The sequence below is a fragment of the Scyliorhinus canicula genome, chromosome 11 (genome assembly GCF_902713615.1).
Source record: "Scyliorhinus canicula chromosome 11, sScyCan1.1, whole genome shotgun sequence".
In the NCBI taxonomy this organism is placed as follows: domain Eukaryota; kingdom Metazoa; phylum Chordata; class Chondrichthyes; order Carcharhiniformes; family Scyliorhinidae; genus Scyliorhinus; species Scyliorhinus canicula.
This window is the reverse complement of record NC_052156.1, coordinates 83,649,525-83,676,928: the sequence shown is the minus strand read 5'-3', so window position 1 is coordinate 83,676,928 and position 27,404 is coordinate 83,649,525. Positions and strand designations below refer to the sequence as shown.

General features: G+C 52.2%; 1 protein-coding gene across 3 annotated transcripts in view; it reads left to right on the top strand.

The window, feature by feature from the left end:
* nicn1 (nicolin 1) overlaps nucleotides 1–27,404 on the top strand; it is a 102,477-nt gene that overhangs the window by 71,122 nt on the left and 3,951 nt on the right. For all 3 annotated transcript variants that reach the window (XM_038810805.1, XM_038810804.1, XM_038810807.1), the window contains one exon: nucleotides 26,576–26,680. In XM_038810805.1, coding sequence (XP_038666733.1) covers nucleotides 26,576–26,680 — 105 coding nt within the window. The remainder of the gene's footprint in view (nucleotides 1–26,575; nucleotides 26,681–27,404) is intronic.

Here is a 27,404-nt window from a genome sequence, read left to right as displayed (position 1 = left end):
CTGGCAAGATCTGAAATTTGGCATGGACGAGGTCCCAAGGTTGCCGGTTTTGAGACACTATCTGTGTGAGAAATTAGGATTTCAATTCTTGAGGCACTTGCATTAAGTATTGAAGAAAGAGGGTCCATTGGAGCAAACTCCATTTAAAATGGACTGGGACCATTTGAAACTCGAATAATTAGGGACTGTAGATAGGGGGCTTCATACTAAAAGCTTAGGGCCAAAGTTCAGGTGATGAGAAATTCATATCTCTAAAAAATAGTCAATTCAATAGAGTAAAGTAGTGTTATGAGCAAAGATAAGCAAAGTGTGACAGGAAAGGAGAGAAGGCAGAATTTTACACTGCCAGGCAGGTGCATGCCTGGACTGGAAGCATGTGATATCGTGCAGGAAGACGTTGGGTGCGCATCCTGACATTATCGTGCACTCGTGGGATTTTGGTCGGTGGACATGAGGACAAATCGGATGCATGCCCGTCAACATTTATGAAGCTCATTGAGAGATTAAAAGGGCAATTGACCTGAATATTACATTGCCAATGCAAATTTAAGATTGGCCCACCAGCAACACAGGTAGGCAGACAATCTGTTTTTGCCATTTTGTCATCCCAGGGCAGGAGCAAGGACAGGCTGAGCTCTTGTCAGTCTGGTGAGGGTTTAGTTTGATGTATTGTGAATGTTTTCACTGCTTTCTTTGAGGTTTGTGCATCTTGTCTGGAGTTTCCAGGACATTTTAGTCTTGTCACATCTGAGATTTCCAACCTCCATTTAACAGGGAGCATCTCCTCTGAGAATAAAGAGAGGGGCCAAAGAGAGAAGAGGCCAAGTAGTCGCAGGCTACCTCAGAGGAGAGGTGCAGGCTCAGTGTGCTCTGGGCCAACAGGGAGGGCGAGCAAGATGGCCCTGCAGAAAATGGCACTGCCCAGCCACCAGGATGTACAGACAGCGATCCAACTACCTTGACATGACAGAGGTCCAATGCCACAGGAAACATCATCCATATGCCAGATGATTCGGTTGGAGGTAGCCTTCAACTGAGTGGGTGGACACCCAATGCCCATGGCTATCAAGGTCACTGTCGCCAATAATTTGTAGGCATTCAGATCTTTCCCGGGGATCAGTTGGTTATCTTTGCGGAGTCTCTCAGTCAGCTGCACGCAGTTGTGTCAAACTGATGATTGTCACTCTCTTCAGGGTGAGCACATTCATTCATTTCAGGATGGATCAAGTCAGCCAGGCTGAGGGGGAAAGAGGCTTCGGTACTATTGCAGAGTTCCCCTGCATCCAGGATATCATTGATTACACCCATGTGACCATCAAGGCACCAGCGAGACACCTTTGTCAATAGGAAGAGGTTTTACTCCATGAATGTTAAAATCGTGTGCAACCACAGGACCCAGATTCTGCAAGTTTGTACGAGGTACTCAAGCAGCTCCCACAATGCTTACATACTGAGGCAATCAAGTGTCAAAGATGTTTGCGGCTCCAGCTCACCTCGATGCTGGGTGACAAGGATGTCACCTCTCAGGTACCCGAGCACAGAGGCAGTGGAGAGCTACCACTCTCCCAATGGATGAGGCTGTGCGCCCGTAGCTCAGGGTCAACACAACGCTCATGCTCCACATGGACTCCTCCTTGACAGACACTAATGGCACGCAGACCCTCAGGGATCTCACCAGACATCCCCCTGAACATCCAGCATCTGCTGAGGGCGGCATGGTGACACAGTAATTAGCTTTGCTGCCTTAAAGTGCCAGGGACCCGGTTCAATTCCAACTTCGGGTGACTGTGTGGAGTTTGCACAATCTCCCCGTGTCTGCTTGGGTTTCCTACAGGTGCTCCAGTTTCCTCCCACAGTCCAAAGATATTGAGGTTAGGTGGATTGGCCAAGCTAAATTGGTCCTTCGGATGGGATTTCAGGAATAGTGTGGGGAATTGGGCCTAGGTAGGGTGACCTTTCGAAGGGTCGATACAGACTCGAAGGGCTGAATGGCCTCCTACACTGTAAAGATTCTATTCTATTCTTTGATTGTATGCTGCCTGATTGACTACTGCAGAGGCTCATTATCTAGCGCTCTTCCGACTGCCGGCGCCCTGCCACTCCCTGCTTCCACCATCTGCTCAAACAAGCATGATATGCCCTTATCACTGTGCACTGCCAACTGAGCCAACGTGCTGTTGACGGCCAATGTTGATGCTTGGTTCTGAGAGAGGGTGTGCTGCGGGTGCATCTGTCATCGATGTCTGCTCTGGGTTCAATCGAGGGTCGTTGGCTACCTGGCTGGCTCTGGTGGAAGACTTATCTGAGGAATGGAAACAATCGGTCAGTACTATTAGTCAAATCATACGCAGTCCATGGTATGTAGCCCGGTGTAAGTGATATTGATGGCATCACAATGGCCCTGTAATTGCTGAATCACTGAAGTCCTTATGAGGGATGAGACTCCCTTACGTTCTTTTCTCTCTCTGCCTGTGTTGCTTCAGCCCACTGGGCTCTTACTTCCTCCGAGATACCAGCCTGTCTGTTACCTGGGGATCATAGCTCATGGCTGATAAGGATTGCCAGGTTCGCCACCCCTCGCCCAAAGGCAGATCTTCCAACCTTGTTGTGGCTACATTTCTCCTGTAAGTGCAAAACTCCAGTGAGTACTCAACCATCCACCTCCAGCAGCATACCATGTTGTATCACAACATTCTTCAACCCCACAAGGCATGTGGACATTCCCAGCCCCTTTGCACACTTAGCCCTTCGATGGACCCAAAGCTTCAGATATTACCTCATATAGGCAGAGGTGTGTTCTGAGAATCCCTGATTCCTGCACCTTTGATTGCAAATATGAACGGGCATCTTCCCTCAGTTTGCCACGCTGGACAATGCCAACTCCGAACACCCTTGCTGAGTGCAGAAGATCGTTGAATCTTTCTGGCATTGTATCCGGACCAGGTCCTGCCCTCTGACCTTAGTTGCCATCTCTGCCAGGCTTTCTTGGTTAGGTGTGGTAGCCTCCTCCTTCCGCCCCGTAACATGAGGATGTCCCTCCTGGCTATCACTGCCTCTATGAGGGCGCATGGACACTCATCTGAAAACTTGCTGTCACTGCCTCTACGAGGGAGCACAGACAACCATCTGAAAATCTGAGGGCCTGTTGCCTGCTTGAAGTGCCCTCTCAGCTGGTGTTGCTGCCACAATGATGCAAACTTCTCTTTGTCTCCTCCGTTGTCTACAATGGCTTTTAGCAGCCGCCTTTAAACTTCATTCCAGGCCGCCATTGGAGCCGCCATGCTCCCACCCCAGCCAGCCCTGCTGACCCTACCGACACGTTTCACGCTGCCTGGCCTTTCAGTGACCAGCCAGCATAATACCACAATCGCTGATTGATCTTGTGCAAGTCGGGAAACTTGGCCACTTCTGGTCCCACCCGCCATGCGCGTACATTCTCACCAAAAGAGTTTAAAGATAATAGTGCATAAGTGATCATACATTAGCAGTAAAGTCAAATTGGAAAATACTAATATGCTAAAATGAAAGATGCTTTATTTGAATATACAAAGTGTTCGGAACATGATAAGTGAGTTAGTGGCCCCTGACCATAAGACCCGACCCAACCCAGAGAGGCCCGCCCAGCGCTCCAACTCACCAGCAGGAGGAGAAGAGGAGAATCAACGAGTAGGCCCGACCAAACCTGGAATAAGGCCTAACCTCCAAAACGACCAATCTGACCATCAACGCTGGAACTGACCACATGACCTGGCCCAACCTGACATATGAAGTTCCTGCCAGTGACCCAAACTTGGCCTAAACACCCCCAAAACTGTGAAGACCCCACATGAGGACCTGAACATGCCAAAAGGTAAAACCATCCTCCCAGTATCCCGAGGCGCGATCGGATCACGAACGTGCCTCGTCTTTGCAACCACCGAAATTGCAACCACTTGCAACTCAGGTTTCTATTGGATCCTGGGACCATCCAGAAGCAGCCACCGACCTAGAAAACAAGGAAACACAGGTGAGACTATTACAACCCGTTTTCAAGCCTCATCTCCCTAGCATACTCCTGGAAAATGTCCTGCCTCACCGGTCTGTGCCATACAACCTGGGGCTTCTCAATTCACCGGATGGACTGCACAGCGGCATTGGGCAAAGCACAGAGTGGAGGGGTTTGCCCTTGTCAACTTCTCCTGGTGCTCAGACGTGGCAACCCTGGTGAACTACTGCTCCCCGAACCTGGAATACATGACTCTGGAGTGCCACCCATACTATCTTCCGCGGGAGTTAACTTCGGCCATCATCACAGGGGCCTACATCCCACCAAGGTGAAAGTGAAGAAGGCGCTTGATGGATTGTACACAGCTACAAATAACAGTGAAACAATATCAGGAAGCCTTGTTCATAGTGGCCAGGGACTTCTACCAGGCCCACCTCAAGGGTATCCTGCCAAAATTCCACCAACACATCTCCTGTCCCACCAGCGGCTCCAACATCCTTGACCACTGCTGCACAAATATCAAGGGCGCCGACTGATCCATCCCCGACGGTACCTTGAAAAATCAGACCAGAAGCCTGTACTCCTCCTCTGGGCATATAAGCATAAACTTAAATGGAAGAATCCAGCTTTTTTAAAAAATATTTTTATTCTCCTCCATTTTCACATTTTCTCCCGAATTTACACCCACCAATAATAAACAATAATCAGCAACAAATATGTCAATCCCCATAACAATAACAACGGTCCCATCCTCCCACCAACCCCCAAACATTAGCCCGCATGTTTACATAAACAAATGACAAAAAGGAATCAGGGATTACCCATAGTCACCATTAACACACAGATCCCCCCCCCCCAAACTAATGTTTGATGTTATCCAGTTCGTGAAAGTGCATAATGAATAATGCCCATGACTTGTAGAACCCCTCCGTCCTTCCCCTCAGTTCTTAACCTTCTCCAGGGTCAAGTATTCCAACAGGTTCCCCCGCCACGCCAGGGCACAAGGTGGAGAGGCTGCTCTCCATCCCAGCAGGATCCGCCTTCGGGCGATCAACGAGGCGAAGGCTACGATATCTGCCTCCGCACCCGTTTCCAACCCTGGCTGATCCAACACCCCGAATATGACCTTCCGGGGACCACGTGCACCACTTTAGAAATTACCCTAAAAACCTCCTTCCAGTACTCCCCAAGCTTTGGACACGACCAAAACATATGAACGTGTTTACTCCTTCAAAGAATCGGCTCATCCTCGCCCTCGTGAGGTGTGCTCTGCATGCCACCTTCAACTGTATCAGCCCCAACCTCGCACATGAGGTGGAGGCATTCACTCTCCGGAGCACCTCACACCAGACCCCCTCCCTTATAACCTCTCCCAACTCTTCCACCCACTTTGCTTTGATCCCTTCCAGTGGTGCCTTATCCTCTTCCAAAACAGCTCCATACACCGCAGACATTACCCCCTTCTCCAGTCCCCTTGTCGTCGGCACCTCCGCCAGCAATGCGGAAGCCGGTTCCTCCGGGAAGCTCTGTATCTCCTTCCTGGCAAAATCTCGAACCTGCATGTATCTAAACATTTCTCCCTGCTCCAGCCCATACTTCACTTCCAGCTCCCTCAATCCTGCAAACCGACCCTTAAGAAACAAATCTTTTAGTGTCTTAATCCCCTTCTCTTCCCATTTCCGAAAACTTCCATCCCACCTCCCTGGCTCAAATCTGTGGATCCCTTCCGCCGGTGCCATAACGACGTTCACAACCCTCCTAATGTTCGAAAAAAGCTCCCTCCCTCTCACGAACCCCGTCTGATCCTCATCTATCACCTTCGGGAAGCACTCCTCCAGCCTACCTGCCAATACTTTTGCGTCCACATTCAGAAGTGATATGGGCCTATACGACCCACACTCCGTCAGATCCTTATCTATTTTTTGCAACAGTGAAATCGATGCCTGCCCCAAGGCGTGTGGCAACACCACCTTCCCTATCGCCTCTTCAAACATCCCGACCATCAGGGGTGCCAGCTTATCCTTAAATTTTTATAATATTCCACCGGAACCCATCCGGCCCTGCCATCTTCCCCGACTGCAGCCTCCCAATCGTATCCTTTATCCCCTGCTCCACTATTGCTTCTTCTAAAGTAGCCCTGTCCCCTCCCCTAGCTTCGGATGCTCCAACCCATCTAGAAATTCCTGCATCTCAGAACCCCGTGTGGTTCTGACCTGTACAACCTCTCATAAAACTCCTCAAAAACCTTGTTAATCAGCTCCGGGGCCACCACCAACTTCCCTGCCCTATCCCTCACCTGAAAAATTTCCCTTGCCGCTGCTTCCCTCCGGAGCTGACCTGCTAAAATATTTCCATGTTCATAAACTGCACCCCTTGCTCGTCTCAGTTGGCGCACCGCCTTCCTGGTGGACAGTTGGTCGAAGTTCGCCTGTAGTTCCTTCTATTTTCCAGCTTCGCTGGGTCCCCATCCTCTGCATAACTCCTATCTACCTCCAAAATCTCATCTATTACCCTCTGCCACTCCAACCTCTCCTTTTGTCTACCCTGGCCTTAAATGAAATTACCTCATCCCTCACCACCGCCTTTAGAGCCTCCCAGACAACTGCCTTCGACATCTCACCCGTACAGCTAAATCGCTGGCTTTTAAAGCACACCAAGCAGGCCAGCATCACGGTTCGATTCCCGTACCAGCCTCCCCGGACAGCCGCCAGAATGTGGCGACTAGGGGCTTTTCACAGTAACATCGTTGAAGCCTACTCGTGACAATAAGCAATTTTCATTTTTCATTACATATTCCTTAATTACCTTTTCAATTTTCTCACAGGACAATTGGTTCCCCAAAAGCCCCACATCCAGTTTCCACCCCGGCCTCTGCGCTACCCCCTTCTCCAGTACCATATCCACCCAATGCGGAGCACGATCTGACACTGCAATTGCCGAGTATTCCGACCCCTTAACCCCTGCCAACAAAGCCTTCCCCACCACGAAAATGTCGATCCGCGAGTATACCCTATGGACTGCTGAGAAAAACGAGTACTCCCGTTCCCTCGGGTGCAGAAACCTCCAAGGGTCCACCCCTCCCATCTTCACCATTAGCCCAGCCAGCGCCTTTGCCCCCCCCCCCCCTCCCCGCCCGCCCGCCGATGGGACCAGTGAGCGCGGCCGTGACCTGTCCAACCTTGGCTCGTGCACCAAGCTCCAGTTCCCCCCCCACAATCAGTTTGTGCGTGTCCAAGTCGGGGATGGCCCCAAACACCTTCTTTGCGAATCCCACATTGTCCCAATTGGGACCGTATACACTTAACAGCGCCACTAACCTCCCCTCCAGCGCCCCTGTCACAATCATATATCTACCCCCCTGATCTGCCACCATCTTCTCCATCTGAAAGCGTACCCTTTTGCTGACCATTACCGCTACCCCTCGAGCCCTTCCATCAAATCCAGAGTGAAACACCTGACTAACACAGCCCTTTTTAAGTCTCACCTGATCCTTCACCCTCAAGTGAGTCTCCTGCAGCATTGCCACATCGGCTTTCAAACTTTTAAGATGCGCAAGCACCCTTGACCTCTTGACCGGTCCTCCTAACCCTCTCGCGTTCCATGTGACTATCCTAACTGGGAGTCTCTCACCCCCCCCCCCCCCCCCCCCCCCACCCCCCTCACCCTTCTTATCCATCATCATCATTAGTGGAAGAATCCAGTTAGGTTGTGCAATGCTGGTCCGAGGCAACAGAAGAGCTTCTGTGTGATTGCTTGGAGTCAGTGGACTATTCCATATTCAAGTACTCAGCAGCCAACCTAGACGAGTATGCTGCCACTGTCACAGACTTCATCAAGTGTGTCGATAATTGCGTGCCAAAGAAGTACTATGTGCGTTCCCCAACCAGAAACCATGGGGATTAAACGAGAGATCCACTCCTTACTGAAGTTTAGGTCTGAGGCGTTCATGACAGGCGTCCCTGACCTATACAAGAAAGCTAGTTACAACCTCCACAAAGCCAATCGGGACGTCAAGAGACAATACCAGACTAAGCCAGAGTTACAGACTAACAACACAGACTCTCGTCAGTTGTGGCAAGGCTGAAACAACACAACAGGCTACAAAGTAAAGCGCAGTAGAATCTCCAGCAACAGCGCACCCCTCCCCGATGAACTCATTGCATTCTATGCTTGTTTCGAGCAGGAAGCCAACAAACTGTTGTCAACTGTCCCAACAGCCTCGGACATACCCATACCTAAGTCCGTACACCAGTCCGTAGTCATTGAGGCACGTTGCCTGGTTCTTCTTTGGCACCGGAATTATAGTGGTCTTCTTGAAGCAGGTGGTAAACTTGAAACGGAGTAAGATGGGGTTGAAGATGTCTAAAAAGACAATTGCCAGTTGGTCTGTGCAGGATCTGTGTGCACGACCAGGGTGCACTCCTTCAGGACCCGTTGCTTTCCGTAGGTTCACTTTCAAGAAGGCCGATTTTAACTTTTGAGGCTGTGGCAGTAGGTATGGGTATGTCCAAGGCTGCTGGGGCAGTTGGCATCCTGCTTGAAATGAGCATGGGAATGCATTGAGTTCATTGGGGAGGGGTGCTCTGTTGCCAGGGATTCTACTCTGCTTTGTAGCCCATTTTATTCTTTTAAGGCTTGCCACAACCAATGAGAGTTACTGTCGCTTGTCTTGGACTCTGGCTAAGTCTGGTATTGTCTCTTGGCATCCCTGATGGCTTTGTGGAGGTCATACCTAGATTTCCTGTCTAGGTCAGGGTCACTTAACTTGGACGCCACATACCTGGACTTCAGTATGGAGTGGATCTTACAGTTAAACCATGGTTTCCATTGGGAAACGCATGTACTAACTTCTTTGGCATGCACTCTTTGACACACTTACTGATGAAGTCTGTGACGACAGTAGCATGCTTGTTTAGGTTGGCTACTGTGTTTTTGAAAATGGACCAGCTCACTGACTCCAAGCAGTCACTTTGGAGCTCTTCCAATGCCTCGGACCAGCATTGCACAACCTTCTTAACCAAGGTTCTGCTTGTATGGTGGGAGAAGGAGCATTGTCTTGTGGTCTGATTTTCCAAAATGTGATTGGGGATGGAGCAGTAGGCGCCTTTGATGTTTGTGTAGCAGTAGTCAAGGATGTTAGGGCCCTTGGTGGGACAGGAAATGTGTTGATGGAATTTTGGCAGTACCCTCTTGAGGATGGCCAGATTGAAGTTCCCGGCCATGATGAACAAGGCCTCTGGTTATTCCATTTCACGGTTGTTTATAGTGGTGTTCAATTCATCAAGCATCTTCTTCACTTCCGCCTGGGGTGGGATGTAGACCGTTGTGATGATGGCAGAAGTGAACTCCCTTGGAAGGTAATATGGGTAGTACTTCACGGTCAGGTATTTCGGGTCCGGAGAGCAGTAGTTCGCCAGGGTCGCCACGTCCGAGCACCAGGAGATGTTTGATGAGGAGTCACACATTAGTGTGATTAGCTTGTAAATTTAAAGTGCATGAGATTGGGGGTAGTGTCTATAGAGGGATAGAAAACTGATTGGCAGACAGGAATCAAAGCTTAGGATAAATGGGTCTTTTTCTGAATAGCAAGCAGTGACGAGTGAGGTACCACATGGGTCGGTGCTGGGACCCCAGCTTTTCACAATATATATTAATGCTTTAGATAAGGGAACTAAATATAATATCTCCAATTTGCAGATGACATAAAGCTGGGTGGGAGGGTGAGCTTTGAGGAGGATGCAGAGATGCTTCAATGTGAATGGGCAAATGCATGGCAGATGCAATTTAATATGGATAAATGTAAGATGATCCACTTTGGTAGCCAAACAGGAAGGCAGATTATCTGAATGGCTATAAATTGAGGGAGGGGAATGTGCAACGAGCCCTGGGTGTCCTTGTACACCAGTCGCTGAAGATAAGCATGATGGTGCAGCAGGAGGTAAAAAGCAAACTATGTTCGCCTTCATAGCAAGAGGATTTGAGTACAGGAGCAGGGATGTCTTGCTGCAATTATACTACAATAATTATGCAGTTTTGGTCTCCTCATCTGAGGAAGCATAGAATTTACAGTGCAGAAGGAGGCCATTCGGCCCATCGGGTCTGCACCGGCCCTTGGAAAGAGCACCATACTTAGCCCACGCCTCCACCCTATCCCCGTAAACCCACCTAACCTTTTCGACAACCTTTCGCCAAGACTCGCCTCAAACTCCACACCATCCCAATATGATGAGCATAAATGTTCTTCAGCTCCAACATCCCGCACAGCATCACAAATCTTCCCCCGGGTCTGCCACTATGCTTCCCACTGCAAAGGACACACTCTTATTAACCAATACTGCCACCCCACCTCATCTCCATATCCAGCCTCAAATGAAACACCTGTCGCACCCATCTCATCCTCAGCCTCATCTTACCCGCCACCTTCAAATGAGTCTCTTGCAAAAACACAACATCCGCCTTCAGGCTCCTCAAATTCGTGAACACAAGGGCAGCACATTGGTACATTGGTTGGCACTGTTGCATCACGGCACCAAAGTACCAGGTTCGATCCCGACTCTGGATCACTGTCCATGTGGCGTTTGCACATACTCCCCGTGTTTGCGTGGGTTTCAACATCACAACCCAAAGATGTGCAGGGTAGATGGATTGGCCATGCTAAATTGCCCCATAATTGGAAAAATGAATTGAGGACTCAAAATTTATTTTAAAAAAATAAAAATTTGTGAACTCTCACGACCTCGTAACTGGCCCATTTAATCCCCAAATGTTCCATGTAATCAGCCGGGCTGGACCGGTCCCCCAGTTAGCCATAAATCCGCTTTAATTAGCTCTCCCATGTCCAATCCACATGCACCCCTAGGACCTCCCCAATTATCTCCTGCCATCACCCTTCAAGCAACTGTGCCACACCATCTCCGTCCATGTCAGCAGCCCAGCCCTCACCCCCACCATCAAAGAACAAAACAAAAACGAAAAACCAGTCCCCCCACCAGCAACAGATCTATCCCCCACCTCACTCCTGTTAACTAATCTATCCGCTAGCATGGTAGCTCCCCACTCGAGGCTACCTAAATCCCCCTTACTATCTCTCACCCGCTCCTCTACCTTCCTCCTTATACCCACAACCCCTCCCCCCCCACTATTGGTATCTCCATAGTCCAAAGTTCTTACAAGCCCCCAAATCAATGGTCGCGCAAAAACCTGCCGCCTCCTCTGGAGTGTCCATGTAGAACTCCTGACCCTAGCACATGACCCACAACCGGGCTGGGTACAGCACCCCAAAGTTTATTCTTTCCCTGAACAGGACCACTGTGACCATTTTAAACCTAGCCCGGCGCTTTGCCAACTCTACACCCTAATCCTGGTAGATCAGAATCACATTCCCTTCCCAGGTGCACTTCTTTGTCTCCTTCGCCCACTGCAGAATCTTCTCCTTGTCTAAATATCTGTGCAGTCGTACCACCATCGCTCTCGGTTGCTCACCCACCTTCGGCCTCCTCCTCAGCGATCTGTGCGCTCCATCCACCGGGGGGGGGGGGTGGGGGGGGGGGGGGGGTGTTTGCGGGAGTGCAGAATTGGTCAAAACTCCCTCCCCTGTCAGCTTCCCAAGCATGTTAGCTACATACTTCCTCAACCGATTCTCCCAATCATCCACTTTCTCCCTCGGCTTCCTTTGGCCCTCTACCACCAGCGTAACCTCTCCCTCCAACCGGTCCTCATCGTCCGCAACCGACTCTTCCACTTTTTGGAGCAACGCATTGTGTGCCTCCGACCTCTGCTCCACTCTCTCAATGGCTGCCTGAATTGGGTCAGCCACCTAAGAAAGGTCTTCTGGAGCGTCATGCATTGCCATTGAAACTTGACAGTCAAAAATTCCACCAACTGTTCCATGGACCACTGAGCAGGCAACGATGCCACACAGCTCTCCGCCATCTTTCCTTCTACCGCATTCTTCAAAAGCTCGACTGTTGCCCCTTTACAGTTGCACTCCTTATTTGATAGGGCTGAGATATGACCGCCCAAAGGAGAATTCTTAGCTCTATCTGTTCCTGTACTTTGTACCAACAAACGTTGGGCAACAGTGAGCAAACAATTCCACCTCAAGCAGGAGCCACCAAATGTACGACCACTCACTCCATGACCTCAACTGGAATCGATGGATAAATTTTGGCCATAACACGGGGGAAATGCCCCTGCTCTTTTCCTTCAGTACTGCACTGCTATCATCAGCTTTTACATCCTGCAGTGCGGCTTAAACCCAGAATGTTATGACTGAAAGGCAAAAGTTGATACTAATGGTCCACTGGTGTTTGTGTGATTGAAAGGCTGTTTCAGTGGGGTTTGGCAAAGGTCTGTAGTAGGCCATTTGTTTTCCCATAGTATATAATAACACTTAAAGGATTTTCTTGCTATAGAGAGAGTGCAGCAAAGACTTACCAGACTGATTCCTGGGATGGTGGGGCTGACATCTGAGGAGAGATGGAGTTGGGTATGATGAGACAGGAGGGTGGGTGAATTAAACAACATTTAATTCTTAAACATAAAGTTTGCTACAAGGCAGCTTACAACTCACAGGTCCCAGTTTGCTACCACAGAAACCATTTGAGGCCAAAACATTGTGGGCGAGATTCTCCCAAAACGGGAGAAATCGTAAAGCTGCCGTAAAACCCGGGCGGGTTTTACGGCAGCGCGCCCCATCCCGACGGGGGACCGATTCTGGTCCCCGGTCGGGGCTAGCAGCCCGACGCCGTAGGCTCCGGCAAGACGGGCTTAACGAAAATCGTTAAGCCCGCTTGCCGGAGTTAGCGCCGGCTGACGCGTCATATGACGTCAGCCGCGCATGCGCAATTTGGAAGACTCCAACCCGCGCATGCGCGGGTGACGTCATCGCGTTTTTGCGCGAAAACCCCGCGCATGCGCGGGCCGGGTGCCCCTCAGCCGCCCCCGCGAATGGATAATGCGGGGCGGCGGAAAGGACAAGTACGTGCGCGGGCATCGGGCCCGCTGCCCGCGATCGGTGCCCACCGATCGCGGGCCCTTGGCACGGCCGTGGTACGGCGTGCCAATCGGTGCCATGGTTATTAATAGCGAGTTTGTGACGCCGTTTTTACGAACGGCAAGACCAGGTGTGTTTGCCGTTCGTAAAAACAGCGGAAAGGGCTGGGACTTCGGCCCATCTAACAGCTGAGAATCGCTGCCGGCCGTAAAAAAACGGCGGCAGCGATTCGGGTCGGGACTTCGGCGGGGGGGTGGGAGAATAGCGGGAGGGCGGCAAAAATGTCGGGAAGGCCCTCCCGCTATTCTCCCACCCGTCGTGGGGGGCGGAGAATTTTGCCCTGTATGTTTTCAAGAAGGAGGTAAATGAAGCTCTTGGAACGAAAGGGATCAAAGGCAATGGGGGAAGGCAGGAACAGACCATGTTGGATGATCAGCCAGAATCATAATGAAAGGCCAAATGGCCTACTCCTCCTACTTTCCATGTTTCTATCCCAGATTTGATTTCTGCTCTATGCTGAATTAATTTATTTCAAACCAGATCAGCAGATGACACTATAACTGATATCAGTAGGCCCCTCTAAACTAAAAAGAGAAAATTACTTAATGTTTTGGTTGCTGTTCAATTGAAAATGGACAACCAGAAGTTGGGCTCTGCTGTGATGCTGCATATGGTCATTAGCCCAGTAGCGTTCAGTGTGAAGACTCACTCATTAATCCTGGCCACTTGGGAAACCAAAGACAATGGAACCATACAACATCAAAGTGGCAATAGATATGAAGAGTTTGTGAGAGGGTTGAAAACTTGTTTAATTCCTATCCCTTCTATTTGACTCAATGTATCCATCTCTTAATTTGCTGCTTAGGTTCAAATTATTTGTCCATTTGAATTGAACTCATGCTCTTAATGTAAGATTGAAATCACTGGATCTTGAATATACAGATTTAATTTATATGAATGAAAAGGTTTGTGAGAGGAATGGCCCAATATCCTGAACGAGCAGTCACAAGAAAAAAATACAAAAATGGAAATGAGGCTGGCTATTTTGTGCTTAATTTTTAATCTTGCAACAAGAACAGGAAGCAAGAGTTGTCAAGCTGGAGAAACTTTCAACAAGAAGGAATAATTAGCTTAATAATAATCTTTATTGTCACAAATAGGCTTCCATTAACACTGCAATGAAGTTACCGTGAAAAGCTCCTAGTCGCCACATTTTGGGGGCACGGTAGCACAGTGGTTAGCACAGTTGCTTCATAGCTCAGGGTCCCAGGTTCGATTCCCGGCTTGGGTCACTGTCTGTGCGGAGTCTGCTGCACGTTCTCCTCGAGCCGGCGTGGGTTTCCTCTGGGTGCTCCAGTTTCCTCCCACAGTCCAAAAATGTGCAGCTTAGTTGGACTGGCCATGCTAAATTGCTCTTTGTGTCCAAAAAGGTTAGTGGGGTTACTGGATAACGGGGATAGGGTGGGGTGTGAGCTTAGGTAGGGGGCTCTTTTCAAGGGCCGGTGCAGATCCGAGGGGCCGAATGGCCTCCTTTTGCACTGTAAATTCTATGATTCCGGTGCGCCTGTTCGGGTACACAGAAGGAGAATTCAGATGTCCAAATTACCTAACAGCACGTCTTTCGGGACTTGTGGGAGGAAACCAGAGCACCTGGAGGAAACCAACGCAGACACAGGGAGAACTGCAGACTCCGCACAGACAGTGACCCAAGCTGGGAATCGAACCTTGGACCCTGGAGCTGTGAGTCAACAGTGCTACCCACTGTGCTATCGTGCTGCTCACTAATTAACCTTTAGAAATGTTTTTAAGAAAATCCTATTTAGTTACAAATGCCAATGAGAAGGGTGTGTCTGCTTCTCAAAATAATCTATCCTTAGTATGATGTATGACAGTGATACTTGTAAATTATTCTCCACTTCCAGGCAGGATCTGTTCTTCATCTTCATGCTGCCATTAGCAGAAAGTGACATTTCAGAAAGGTAGCAACACTTTTTCATCACTGATTTTATTAACTCTGGACACTATAGGAACTGAGCACCAAAACAGGGAAGGTGATTTTTCCTGAAACATAATTTTCAGTGAGCACAGTCCCACTAACCCCGCTTCTGTCAGACACATTGAAATTAGAACCCAACCCGTCATACTGACTTGTGTTTATATTTTCAATCTTGACACTGAAGTATTCTGCCAACATTTCAAGATGAGCAATGGTCCTTTCCTTCACAGACTCAGCTTGCATTGTTTTTACACCCAGAAACTATCACCGGGAGGAATATATCCAAAACTCCATTGCTCAGTCTGGTTTTTCACCTATCAGTACTGTTCATATATGACCCAATCTTCTCATTATTGGCCATGGTTGTACTGCCCCCTTTTATTGACAAATTCAGTGTATTTAGCAGATTTAAAAATGTCAGTAAGGTATACATGTTTTGTCTATAATTGGTCAGCGATGTTTTCAGCTAATGCAGGATTGTGCTCAGAAAGAAAAGCTATCAGCTCTCTTTGAAGCTTGAAAGCTCTTTTTAAAACTCTGCTGCAAGGTGACCAACGTACTTGGGTTTAAAAAAAAAATTTTTTCATGTCCTGCACCAATTTCAGAACTCAGCTTTGCAAACAAATGTGAATTCACAGGTCTGGACTTAACAAAATTCACAGCTGTCACATCTGCATTTAACACAGCTCGTAATTTGGATTCCAACAAGAACGTGGCAATGCAACATTCATTTGCACATTCACTGCGTTGTTCACTTGTGGTTTTAAAAATTGTGAACCTGACGTCCTGGCTGCTGAGTGAGAGAGAGGAGGTAGGAAATGACATAGAGTCGCGGCGGGCTGCCGGCCCAGACACCGGCCGTGCTGGCTGGGGCCCCCTGCCAGGGGAAGGGAGGGAGGTCGAGCAGCCGGGGTGCCGCCCCACGGACTGAGGTGGTGCCCAGGCACCGACCACTATTACGGGAGCCATCTTGCTGCGCACTCACTGACCACCCACCCGATCCCTGGTTCTATAAACCGGCCATATGGGCACGCCCACCCCCCCGCCACAGCTCCCTGCCTTGGCCCCGATCACCCTGCCCAACCGGCAGCCACCCACAGAGTGATTGCCCAGGTCCACACCCAAGTCTGCCCCCAGTGAGGGGAGTGCCAGCCAATTGTACCCATAGCAACAGGGACAGATGCCAGGACCGGAGGCACTGACGGGGCCGGATACCGGTGGGGGTGTGTGGGATGGGCCCGCAGTGCCAACTGAGGCCACCAGGTAGCCCATGGAACCTGGCTGGGCACGGGAGTATGCGCCATGCTAACATGTTGGGCTTCTACCCCTTGCAGAAAATGGCATTCGGACATCAACTTGCAATGCTGACCGCTGTGATGGTCGCAGCCCTGCGAGATACCCTGCAGCCACGTAAGTGGGGGGCACCCAGAGAGGAGGGAGAAGCTGCAGCAGCGGAGAGGACAGCAGAGGGGCAGGTGGCAGTCGCATAGGCTGGAGGGCCGGCCGCCCAACAGGCCGAGGAGGAGGTGCCGCATGAGGCCCCGCGTCTACCGGCACCGCATGCATTCGAGGACCTCCCCGACCAGGCATATCGTCGGAGACTGCAGATGAGCAGAGGGACAGTGTGACACATCTGCCAAATGATGGCGCATCTGGCACCACAGGGGAATGGGGGAGGACAACCGCTCCCAGTGACCATCAAGGTGATGGTCGCCGTCAACTTTTACACGACAGGGTCCTTCCAGGCGCTGAATGGGGACCTGTCTGGGGTCTCTAAGACATCAGTGCACAGGTGCATCCGCGCCATCACGGACACCCTATACGCACATGCGAGTCAGTACATCCAGTTCCATGTGGACCGAGCCCACCAAGATGCCCAGGCAGCCGGTTTCGCTGCCATCTCCAGGATGCCCCGGGTCCAGGGGGTGATCGATGGAATGCATGTCACCCTACGGGCACTGGCAATAACAGGCCGTTCTACACCAATCAAAAGGGTTTTCACATCGATGAATATCTAGCTGGTCTGTGATCTCCAGCTGCGCATCATGCACGTCTGTTCCCAATATTCGGGCAGTGTACATGACTCCTTCATCCTGCCACACTCGGCGATCCCCGACATTTTCGAGGGACCCCCCCGGGCTGCGGGGTTGGCTGCTGGGTGACAGGGTTACCCGCTGCGGTCGTAGCTGATGACGCCTATTCGGAGACCACAGATAGACGCGGAGACCTGCTACAATGATGCCCATACAGCGATCAGGTGTGTGGTCGATCGGTGCTTCGGCATCCTCAAGATGCACTTCAGGTGCCTGGACCACTCTGGAGGGGCCGTCCAGTACGAGGCTGAGAGGGTCGCCCATATCGTAGTGGCCTGCTGCATCCTGCACAACATAGCGCAGAACAGAGGCAATGTGCTGGAGGAGGAGGATGAGGTGGAAGAGCAAGCCTCATCTGAGGAGGAGGATGCAGGGAAGGGGAACCATGAGCAGGTAATGAGGCACAGGCTGGCACATGAGGCCGCACATCGGCAGGGCCAGCATGCACGGGACACCCTCACCACCACATGGTTCACCAACTAGGAGGGGGTGGGGGTGGGTGGGCGCGGGGGGGTTGCTGGCCAGAGGCATGGACATCACATCCCAGACCCACACCCACTCACCTCCCACCCAACAAACCCACTCACCTCTGACACCACTAAACCGCCCGCATGCACACCCCCTCCGTTATACATACCTGCGGTGCTACGAGCTGGAGGCCCTGGGTTGGCAGTGACAACGGGTCTGGATGGAGGATGATGACAACCCGCCCTGCAAAGTGCTCTGGTGCTCCACATCATATGACAATGTCTGACTCGTGCCCACAGTAGCACCTTCCACCTGGGTGATCCCTGCATGCGAACTGGCCAGTCCAACACATGGTCCCGTTGGATCCCTGCGGTGGGGGTGCTGGGGACGGTCGGGCCAGGGAAGTGGAGGTCCACCCATGGGGCCTGCACTGGCCCCCCACTCCCCTGGCCAGCACTGACCAGCCCACCCCACACACAGCAGGCAAAGCACCGAGGAAGGTTATAACGGTGGTTACAGGTGTTTATTGTGTGGAAATATACACACATTCTGTGCCCTAGCCCCAGAACTCAACTGTGCCCTGTACCTGTGCCAATTTAACTGGTGTCTAACTTTCTGGCCTTTCGGGGCCCTCAAACTACGCCTAGGTGGTTCCCCAGACGGTACAGCAGGAGTGTAGGTGGCCTGCTGTGATTCTGCCCTGCGTCAAGGGTCCCCGTTGGCACGTCTCCTGGCGCAGCCCGGCCTTGATGGGTCCGGCTGCTGTTCAGGCGTCCCTGATGGCATAATGCCGCCCTGTTCCTCCCGCTGCCCACGAGATGCGCCAGGGACATGGGGGGAAGTCCGAGGTGCTGCAGTGTTCCGGCACCTCCCCTACAGGAGTCACCGGCACATGCCCCATCACCTCCTCCTCCCTCGGGGTGCCCGATGGCCCCTGGACGACTCCATGGAACGGGGCAGCGAGCGGAGCCATCCCCTGAGGTTGCCCCCGACACCTGGCGCTGCCAGTCCTGCAGATCCGCTCTGGTCTCGACCAGCATCTGCACCTCGTGGCCATAGAGCACAAGGTGTGGACCATCTCCGCCTGGGATGCACTACATCACGCTGCAACTGTGCCACCACCCTGAGGGGCTGTGCCTCATCAGCCAGTGACTGGGCTCCCTTTGTATCTGCACAACACTGGCCAGCTTCTGGGAAATGACGCCGACGTTCTCAGCCATGGCCTGCTGTGACTGGGCCATGCTGAGGAGCGCCGCTGCAATTTCCAGGTTGATATGACACATGGCTGCCTGTAAAAGGGCAGCCCTGTCCTGGGCCTCGGCCTCCGCCTGCACAGAATGCCTCAAGCCCTGGACACTCTGACCCATAGCTGACACCATCGCCCCCATTCCCTCCACCGCGGTGCTACCCGTGCGTGGCACGCATGACCAGCAGCACCCCTTGCTCCTGCACGCAGATGGACTTCTCCGTCTGCAGGTGCTGGATGTTCGGCGTCAACCCCTCTTGTAGTCCCTGACTGAATTTGCACTGTGGCTGGGACTGAATGTTCCAGAAGCCCGGGACCCATCTGGATAGCAGCTGGTTCCTGGGGCTGGCCTGCCCTCCGGCTATCCCACCCCCTCGGCTGTTCCTACCTCCTCCTGCTATACTGGATGCGATGTGAGGTGCGCACCAGATAGTGTCCAAGGAGCCTCTTCACCAATGTGCAAAACCAAGGTGATAGTCCCTGGTTTGGGGGGCAGGGTGAGGGGGACTGAAGGGGGGGGCGGGTTGGGGGGTGCAGGTTGGGGGTGTGGGCGCTGAAGGGGGTGCGGGTTCGGAGTCCACACATGTGACATGGGGATCCACAACAAAGCAGGGACTCACTTGCTCTTTCACCGCCGACCTCCACCTCAGTGATCTCCCTTTCCTCCAGGCCACCGACCACATCCAATGCCTTCTGCTGGGGCATGGTATGGGGCCGCAGGTCTGGTGGTCCCCCTCCGGTCTTCTCCCACTCCCGGCAGTTGTGTGCAGCGTTCTCCGAGGGTGGTGGCAGACAGGGCACACACAAACAACAACACTGCTAGACGGTCCAATTCATGCAGGCCAGGGGTTGGGTAGATGATGGCATCAGTGCCCAGGCACCCGGCCATTACGGCTGGTATGGGTGCTGGCATGTGGGGCAGGGTGGGGGTTCGGACGTCCCCTGTGGGTGAGAGGGGCCGTGTTGCAGGTGTGTGGGGCGGGGGGGGGGGAGCAGTTAGTACCAGGGGCACAGCGCTGCCTACTCACAGTTTTGAGGAGGTTGTGGAGATTCTTCCGGCACTGCTGGCCAGTCTGGGCGACGTTTTCCACGGCGCTGACCGCCTCTTCCACCTGCGCCCAGGCACGGCAAATTGCGGCGTCTGCCGGCCTTCCTCCCGGGCCGAGGCAGATGGTCATCCGCCTCTCCTCCAAGGCATTCAGGAGGGTCTCTAGCTCAGCGTTTCTGAACCGTGGCGCTGCTCTCCTTCCAGCCATCTTGTTGGCTGGGACAGTTTGTGTGGGGGGATGGATCATTTAAGTGCGGCTGTGGCGCGTGAGCCTCATGTATGCCAATCACGGACCCGATAAACCCGGAGCTGTTTTACATGGAACCAGTTGAGTTCCACATGACAATGGTGTGAGATTGTTTAGAGTTGCTGAATCGGTGCAGCTGTTGCGCCATTTAATCTGTCGTAAAATACCACTGTTCCCACACCGGCATCAACACTTATTCTCAAACTCGGAGAATCCAGCCCACTGTGTGCTACCACTACCAACCTCAGTTTTCTCATCAAGGCAAATTGTCAATATCTCTTAAACATTGTTTGATTCTTCTACTGAGTCATTAATAAGCGGAACGGTCTTCAACTTTGTGCTGCGTCTTCACTCACTGTCGCTTTGCACATTTCGACAGTAGCTGGAAGAACGGTCTCCTCTCTGATTGTATGGGTTTTGTTGCTTCTAGTAGTCAAAATACCGTTAAGAAGGATGCTGTCAGAGCCTTTTCTAGAACCAATGTTACATTTGTCATTTGAGTTTTCTAACGACTATTCTTTCTTGTGGTTAAAAATAGCCTTTTCATTTATTTTATATTCTGGATGTTTTCTTGTGAAGTAATCACAACCCACCTATTGCCGGTGTGGGAACAGTGGTGTTTTACGACAGATTAAACAGCGCAACAGCTGCCCCGATTCAGCAACTCTAAACAGGCTCATTCCTTCATTGGATAAAATTTAGAAGCACACAACACATTATAGCTGTCTAGCACTGAATTCCATCAATCCAAATTCTATATAACTCTACTGATACTTTGCCTCTCACTTGTTTCTTGCTACTGGACTCAGCATTGTCCATAGCTTCAGCTAAAGTACTTTCAAAATAAGAATGAGATTGTTCCAAACTGCAGTCAGAATGACTAAAACACAACTTTAAAAAAAATATTTTATTGAGGCATTTATATATTAACACAACAAACATTATCACAAATCAAATCAAGCCAACAGGGCTGCAAATAACAAACTCAACAAAACTCCCCACCAACCCGCCCCCCACTTCCCAACTCCCCTGCTTCCCCATTTTAACCCCCCACCCCCACTGCTGAAATCTAACTTTTCTCGAAGAAGTCGATAAAACAGCTGCCACTTCTGGGCAACCCTTCCATAGAACCCCTCAAGGCAAACTTTATTTTTTATAACCTGAGAAACTCCACCAGATCACTCACCCACACCCTCAGTTTTGCGCCCCCCCCCCCCCACCCCCTCTCGCCACCTCTGGACTCAGGACTACCTTCAGGACCTTCGACATTATATCGGCAAACTCTGCTTGAATCCCCCAAGCTTCGGACAAGGTCAAAGCATGTGGATATGATTCACGGGCCCACCGCACACCGCCCACCCCTCCCTGTCTTCCACCCCTTCAAAAAACCTGCTCATCCTGGGCACAGTCAATGTGCCTGTGGACCACCTTAAACTGGATAAAGTTAAGCCTAGCACACGACGATGATGCATTCACTCTCCTCCGGGCATCTTCCCACAACCCAGCCTCCAGCTCCCGACGCAACTCTTCCTCCCGCTTGTGCTTCACTACCCCAATCATGGCTCCCTCCCAGTCCATCGTTGGTTGTAAATTTCCAACACCTTCCCCTCCCCTATCCCTGTTCTTGACATCATCTTGTCCTGTAGCCCCAGGGCGGCAGGTGAGGAAAATACATTATCAGCCTCCAAACAAAGTCCCTCACCTGCAAACACCGGAACCCATTCCCGATGGGCAACTCAAACTCCTCCTCTAACTCCTCCAGGCTCGGAAAGCCGCCGTCAATGAACAGATTCCCAAACTGCTCAATCCCCGCCGATGCCAATCCTGAAACCTCCATTCCAGCCCCGCCCGGATCAAACCGGCGATTCCCATGAATCGGTGCCCAAACCGAGGCCCAGCCTCAGGGGGTGCCGTCCCTGTCCCCTCACCCTGAGGGCCACCACCACCACCAGGCTTGTGGAGTATCTGACCGGCGAGAACCGCAGAAGCGCCGTTAACAGTGCCCCTAAACACGTATCTCTGCAAGAGGCTGCCTACATCCGCTCGCACACCGACCCCTCCCCCACTACCCACTTCTGAACCATGGCTACATTTGCTGCATAGCAATAAGTCATCAAGTTCGGGAGAGCCAACCCGCCCCCCCCCCAGCCGCCCCTCACCTCGACCCTGTTCCTGCAGCACCTTCCGAGGGCTTTACCGCCCAAACAGACCCTGAAATCATTGCATTCACCCTCCTAAAGAAAGCCTCAGGAATAAAATCGGGAGGTTCTGGAACACCAACAAGAACCTTGGGAGGACCGTCATCTTCATCGATTGCCCCAGTCACCTCCAAAATCATCCTTCATCTGTTTCCACCAACCGAGCCACGTTCAGCTTGTGCACGCTGCTCCCACCCCCATGTCACCCGAATACCCAAATATCGAACGTTCCCCCCCCCTCCCAAACCCTAAACGATGACTTCCCCAGTCTCTTCTCCCCCCTCGCCTGGATTGGAAAGACGCCGTTCTTCCCCATATTCAATTTATACCCCGAGAACTGCCCGGATCTCTCCAAAATCCTCATAATCCCCCTAATACCTTCCATATACAGCTATAAATCATTCGCATAAAGCGAGAACCCATGCTCCACCGCCCCCCCCAACCCGGTTCTGTACTATCCCCTGCCATTCCCTTGACGCTCTCAGTACCATTGCCAGTGGCTCTATAGCCAAGGCAAAGAACAATGAGGATAGTGGACATCCCTGCCTCATTCCCCGATGCAGCCTGAAGTATTCCGAGCGCACCCAGTTTGTCCGCACACTCTCCATTGGTGCTTAGTACAATAACCGGACTCAGTCCAAAAACCCCTGTCCAAACCCAAACTGCCCCAGCACCTCCCACAAAAGTCCCACTCCATCTGATCAAAGGACTTTTCCGCATCCATGGCGACCACCACACTTTGTCCCTCCAGGGGCATCATTATGATGTTCAGTAACCTCTTGATGTTGGCTGACAGATGCCTCCCCTTAACGAACCCCGTCTGATCTTTCCCTATCATCCCTGGCACTCGATCCTTGAGGCCAAGACCTTGTAGGATCTACACTGCTCTGGATCCTTGTCCCTCTTTAAAATTAAGGAAATCGAGGCCTGCGATAACGTTGGGGGGAGCACCCCCTGCTCCCTCGCCTCATTAAACACCCTCATCAGCAGAGGCCTCAGGTCTCCCGAAAATCTTTTGAAAGGTTCTACTGGAAACCCTTTCGGGCCCAAGGCCTTCCCCACCTGCATCGTCCCAAGACTGTCCACCATCTCCACCAGCCCAATGGGGGCTCCCAGCCCTTCCACCAGGTCGGCCTCCACCCTCGGGAACTCCAACCCATCCAAAAATCGCCTCAGTCCCTCCACCCGAGCTGAGGGTTTTGACTCTTGAGCCTCCTGTTAAAATCCTCAAACACCCCATTCACCCCACTGGATCCAAGACTGTGTTTCCTCCCCCCCCCCCCTATCCTTCACTTTTCCGATCTCCTTCGCTGCCTCCTGCTTCCTCAGTTGATGTGCCAACATCCTACTCGCCTTTTCCCCATATTCAGTGACCGCCCCTTTTGTATTCCTCAACTGCCCTACTGCCTTCCCTGTAGATAATAATCCAAACTCCAGCTGCAGTTTCTGCTGCTCCCTCAACAGCCCTGCCTCCAAGGCCTCCGAATACCTCCAGTCCACCTGCAAGATCTCCTCCACTAACCTCGCCATCTCCGCCCGCTCCGACTTATCCCTGTGTGCCTGGATCAAAATAAACTCCCCCTTACTATTGCCTTCAATGCCTCCCACAGCATGGCGGCCAAAACCTCACCCGTGTCATTCATCTCCACATATCGCCGAATGGCAGCCCTCACCCGCTCACAGACCTCCTCATCTGCCAGGAGCTCCATTGTGGGTGCTGCCCCCCCCCCCCCCCCCCCCCACCACCAACCTGCAGGTCCACCCAGTGCGGCGCATGATCCGATAAAACAATCGCTGAGTACTGCGAACCCACCACCCCTGCCAACAATGTCAAATCCAACACAAAATAGTCAATTCGTGAGTGCACTTGGGATAAAAACCAAAAATTCCTTCATCCTTGGCCGGTCAAACATCCATGGTCCCCCTTCCATGCATTCCATAAACCCCCTCAGATCTTTCGCCACCTCCGATACTCGCCCCAACCTCAGACACAACCGATCCAACTTTGGATCCAAAACTGTATTAAACCCGCCCCCCCCCCCCCCCCCCCCCCCCCATTAACCGGTGCAAGTCCAGGTCCGGAACCTTCGCCAACACCAGCCTCATGAACTCTACATCATCTCAGTCATGAACTCTACATCATCTCAGTTCGGGCATAAACATTCATCAATACCACCGTCATCCCTTCCAATTTTCCACTCATCATAACATACCTCCCTCCAAAGTCTGCCACTATGCTCCCCACTTCAATACAGCTACCCCCCTCGTCTTCAATTCCAGTCCAGAATGAATACCTGCCCTACCCACCTTCCTAAGCCTAGTTTAATTCACAATCTTCAATGCATTTTCTTGCAAAAATGACACATCTGCCTTTAAGACTCCTCAGATGTGCGAATACTCGAGTCCTCTTGACCGGCCCATTCACCCTCTCATATTCCTGGTTCGGAGGGGTGGGTGCATCGCCCCCGATCAACCATATCCCCTCCTGGGCCAGCCTCCACCCTGCGTCCTGCACCCCCTCCACCCGCCCTTGGATGTCCACTGTTATTAACCCTTCCCATACCACATTTCAAAAGCCCCTCCCCTGTCAGCAGTTCCCTCCCCCCTGCCCCCACAACATAACATCCCAACCCCCATCAACACTAACCACATTCTCACCACCACCCACTGCGCATCCGTGAACTAGCCTGGCAGCCCCCCCCATGGCACCTAGCATCCTACCCCTCACTGATTTCCCCCCCCCCCCCCCCACCCCGCTCAAACATCCCGCTCACCCTGTGGCGATTCTCCGGTCCGTGATGGGCCGAAGTCCCGCCACTGTCAACCCTCTCCCGCCGGCGTGGATCAAAACACCTACCTGACTGGCAGGATTGGCGGCACGGGCGGGTGCCGTGGGTCCTGAGGGGGCGTGGGGCGATCTGACCCCGGGGGCACGGTGGCCTGACCCGCGATCGGGCCCATTGATCGGCGGGCGGGCCCGTGCCGTTGGGGCACTTTTTCTTCCAATTTGCCATGATCTTCACCAAGGCGGAGGCGGAAGAGACCCCCTCCCCTGCGCATGCGCCGGATGACGTCAGCAGCCACTGATGCTCCGGCGCATGCGCGGACTTACGCCGGCCAGCGAAGTCCTTTCGGCCCCGGCTGGCGTGGCGCTAAAGGCCATTCACGCCAGCCGGCGGAGCGGAACCACTCTGACGTGGGCCTAGCCCCTCAATGTGAGGCTTGGCCCCTAAAGGTGCGGAGACTTCTGCACCTTTGGGGCGGCCCGACGCCGGAGTGGTTCACGCCACTCCAACACGCCGGGACCCCCCGCCCCGCCGGGTAGGGGAGAATCCCGGCCCAGATAACATTTTAAAGAAATTATTATTTCATGTGAATGTTTTGAGATATAAATAATATAGTCCACCTGCCCCATTAGCACTTCTCCATGAATTGTATCACCCACCTACCCACATCCCTGCTCCCAATTCCTGTTCTTCACCGCTAGCTTGGCACTACGTTGGAAATGATCAGTTTTGTTTATAGAAAGTTTATTTGTCTATTTTATCGTGCTCTAGTAGGAGGCATAGGAAAAGACCATTCAGCTCCTCAAGCCTGTTCCACCATTCCATTATGTTATCGCTGATCTGGTAAAAGAAAATGCACAATGAGCAAGAATCAAGGAAATCAGGATGGCATAGTGATTGGCATTGCTGCCTCACAGCGCCAGGGACCTGGGTTCTTTTCCTGCCTTGGGTGACTCGATGTGGAGTTTGTGAGTTCTCCCCATGTCTGTGTGGGTTTCCTCCGGGCTCTCTGATTACCTCCCACACTCTAAAGATGTGCAGTTTAGGTGGATTGGCCACACTAAAACTGCCCCTGGTGTGCAGGGTATGCAGGTTCGGTAGATTAATGTGTGGGGCTACGGGGATGGGACAGGAAAGTGGCCTAGGCCGAGTGATCTTTCGGAGGGTCGGTGCAGACTTACTGGCCTCCTTCTGCACTGTAGAGATTCTAATCGGCTAAATGGACTGAGAGAAAGCGAAGAGTTTTTAGATTATGAATATGAGCTGGTTTAGCACAGTAAGATAAGCAGCTGGCTTGTAATACAGAACAATGCCAGCAGCGTGGGTTCAATTCCCATACCAGCCTCCCCGAACTGGTGCCGAATGTGGCTCATAGGGCTTTTCACAATAACTTCATTGAAGCCTACTCGTGACATAAGTTGTTATATTATTATTATTATTAAAATGGATGTGGAGGATAAGGTGCAATCATTGCACTCTGTTCGTTTTTTCAACAATAAATCTCCTTTCACAGGGACTACCAGATCCAGAGGTTGTAGCTTCCAGTGTTCAGCAGATGTGGGTATTAACTGAAATGGTTCGAAACAATCCAACGACCAACCGCGTCGGACGGTTTGATGTAAGTATTGTTAACATTATCTCAATCTATGTTTATAAACAGGCAGAATGGAAAGTAAACATTCCAGAGAAATGTTCTATTCAGTCTAAACATTAGGATGTTGTTTAAAAGTAAAAACGTTGCGCAGAGGGATAAGTGGTGACCTGGGGCGAAATTCTCCGACCCCACGCAGGGTCGGAGAATCGGCCAGCAGCGGCGTTAATCCCGCTCCCGCCGGGTTTTTTATTCTCCGACCGGCCAAAACCGGCGTTGTGCAAATCCCGCCGGCAGCCTCTGAAAACAGCTGGCGCCGGCGAGATTTAATTATATTTTTCTTTCACCAAATCTCCGGCCCAGATGGGCCGAAGTCCGCCGACGTGGCCGAGGCGAGTGGGGGGTTGCGAGTGGGGGGGGGGGGGGGGGGGGGCGAGTGGGGGGGGGGTTGCGATGCGGGGGGGGGCTGCGAGTGCGGGGGGGGGCTGCGAGTGCGGGGGGGGCTGCGAGTGCGGGGGGCTGCGAGTGCGGGGGGTTGCGAGTGCGGGGGGCTGCGAGTGCGGGGGGGGTTGCGAGTGCGGGGGGTTGCGAGTGCGGGGGGGTTGCGAGTGCGGGGGGGGTTGCGAGTGCGGGGGGGTTGCGAGTGCGGGGGGGTTGCGGCGTTGGGGGGGGTTGCGGCATTGGTGGGGGGTTGGCGGCGTTGGAGGGGGGTTGCGGCGTTGGGGGGGTAGGGGTGGGGAGGGGGGTAGGG